Source organism: Vicia villosa, unplaced genomic scaffold (assembly GCF_029867415.1).
Source record: "Vicia villosa cultivar HV-30 ecotype Madison, WI unplaced genomic scaffold, Vvil1.0 ctg.002074F_1_1, whole genome shotgun sequence".
Lineage (NCBI taxonomy): Eukaryota > Viridiplantae > Streptophyta > Magnoliopsida > Fabales > Fabaceae > Vicia > Vicia villosa.
The window spans coordinates 403,697-406,242 of record NW_026705829.1 but is presented as its reverse complement, the minus strand read 5'-3'; the positions used below and the strand labels follow the sequence as shown (position 1 = coordinate 406,242).

General features: G+C 38.5%; 1 protein-coding gene across 1 annotated transcript; it reads left to right on the top strand.

Moving 5' to 3' along the window:
* The first annotated feature begins 602 nt into the window (after positions 1-602).
* On the top strand, positions 603-2,228 carry LOC131637715 (uncharacterized). The gene is made up of 2 exons (XM_058908321.1): positions 603-1,062; positions 1,174-2,228. The coding sequence occupies exons 1-2, from the start codon at positions 603-605 to the stop codon at positions 2,226-2,228; spliced, it is 1,515 nt and encodes a 504-aa protein (XP_058764304.1).
* Positions 2,229-2,546: the final 318 nt, after the last annotated feature.

Genomic DNA, 2,546 nt, shown 5'->3' with positions numbered 1-2,546 from the left:
TCACCAAATATGAATGCCTTGTTATAAACAAGAAGAGAGAAGTGGTTATGAAAGGAGTCAGGTCTAAGAATAACTGTTACGCATGGGTTCCTCTAGGATTAAGCTACTCCTCCTAATATCAAAGACTCCAAAAAGAAAAGGAAGGAAAACTCGTGATCCCTCAAATATATGTCGATGGAATGTCTAATGAGATGTTTCAACATTGTACTAGACAAGTAAAGTCAAAAGTTGAGATGAGCCTTGTTGGTAATTTAACCTATTTTCATGGTCTACATGGCAAACAGATGAAAGATTCCATAATCTAATCCCAGAGTAAATATGGTGAAATTATAACTAAGAAATCTAAGTCTTCAAAAGGGAAATTAGGGATCTGCGTTTTTGAGGATTTATAGCAATTAATAGTGTGTGGGAATCTTACTCAAGTGGTTTTGCGGTTGCATCACATAAAGAGGCCTCACCGAAAGCAATCATTTCAAAACACTCTCATTTACTTTCCCACACACCATTCTATATCTGCTCTCCACTTTTAAAACCCTTTCATCTCCCTCCACGGTAATTGAACTTTGTTTCACCACTCTCCCGCTGCTCACAAGATCTCCAAGATGTCTCAACATTCTACTTCATCTCACTTAAAAACCTCTTTTGATGAGGAGTCAATGGCTGCATTCGTCTCTAAGGCTCAACCTGTGAACGCTTCGGTAGATGATGTGATTACGGCTACTCCCTTAGCCATGGTCTACCACTCTGATATTGCATTAAAGAAGTCCCATCCTTCACATACAACAGGTTTTGCAGAACCACCCAAAGGTAACTCTTCCAACCCGGCTCTTGATAAAATCAAAGAGGGTAGTGGATATGTTAATAGGGCTATTAGAAAAATGGTCTCTAGGATTTTGAATGAGGAAGTTCCAGTAGCTAGGATCTTTCTTCCTCTCTCCCAAATTGTCCCTTCTACCAATGATGATAAAGTAAAACAGACCACTAATGTTTCTAAAAATGATGACCCTGAAAATAACCTTCATAAGTTTGATGATTCTATGTTGAAAACTACTGAAACTAGTGGTGAAGATAACATGGAGACATCATTTGATCGGGAATCCCCTCCTACTGATCAGGATGTCTAGTGTAATGAGGAGTATAACTATATTATTAATGTTGATGAATTGTCCTCAGACGATGAAGTGATCAAGAGTGTGAATTCTGGGATTGCTAAAAGGCCGAGGACTAGGAAAGGTATAAGTACGCTTGACCCAAATTCTCCCAAATCTAATAAGAAGCAAGTTGTCGGACCTTCAAAGTCTTGGAGCAAAGTGAATGTTCCTTCCAAGAAGAGAAAGATCATGCCAGACACTGAGTCTGAAAATGTTGGTGATGATGTTCAAGATATTGGTGATGATGTTCAGAACATCACACATGTAAAGAAATATGTAACCATGAGGTCCTTTGTGAATGTTCTAGATGCTCCCTTGGATAACATCTCTTTTCACTCTATTAATAGTGTCGAAGGATGGAGATTTATGTATCAAAGGAGGGTTGTCCTAGAGAGAGAATTAGGTCAGGATACTCTTAAAATTAAGGAGATCATGGAACTAATTTCTGATGTTGGGTTAATGAAAACTGTAACTCACTTTGCAAAATTCTATGAGGTACTGGTTAAGGAGTTTATTGTGAATATCCCTGTGGATTGTGCTGACCCTGGAAGCCAGAATTTTAGGAAAATCTATGTGAGAGGTAGATGTGTTAATTTCTCTCCTATTGTTATCAACAGGTATTTAGGAAGAAATAAGGAAGAGGGGTGTGATCTGGAGGTTACTGATAATCAGGTCTGCAAGGTGATCACTGCTAATCAAGTCACTACTTGGCCTATGAGAGGCAAACTGTCTCCTGGTCAACTCAGTGTGAAATATGCCATACTGCATAGAATAGGAATTGCTAACTGGGTTCCCACCAATCATACTTCAATAGTTGCAGTTGGGTTAGGAAAATTTCTCTATGCTGTGGGTACCAAAACAAATTTAGACTATGGTACCTATATTTTTTATCAGACTATGAGACATGCTGCAACCAGTGCCACAAAAATTCTTATTGGGGTTTCTTCTCTAATCTGTGGTGTTATCCTCAACCAGCATCCTGGAATTCTGTCCAGTACTGATATTGCTTGTAAGAGAGAATCTGTTTTGTCTCTCCATGAAAATTTATTTGCAGGGAAACATGTTGGCATATACTGAGAAGAAATCCTCTACCAAAGCTGATGTCATTTTAGATCTAAAGAAGACCTGCAAGGAGTTGGAAGAGATCATTCATACCAACATGAAAAGGAAGCTTAATATTGAAAAATTAATCAAGAACCTTGAACAGGCTGATGGGAATAAGATTGGTGATAACTTTGAGGAGGAAGTTGCAGAGGAACAGAATTATGTTGACAATGATGGTGTACAAGATTCTGATGTTCATACTAAGGATCATATCTCTGATGCAACTGTTGATGAAGATGATAGCAACTCTGGGTCTGAGCATACTGATGGTAGTTCTGGCCCTGATGAAAA

Coding starts and splice junctions, on each gene's coding strand:
- LOC131637715 (XM_058908321.1), top strand. CDS start 603: ATGTCTCAACATTCTACTTCATCTCACTTAAAAACCTCTTTTGATGAG. Junction 1,063..1,173: donor GAAAACTACTGAAACTAGTG/GTGAAGATAACA, acceptor AATTGTCCTCAG/ACGATGAAGTGATCAAGAGT.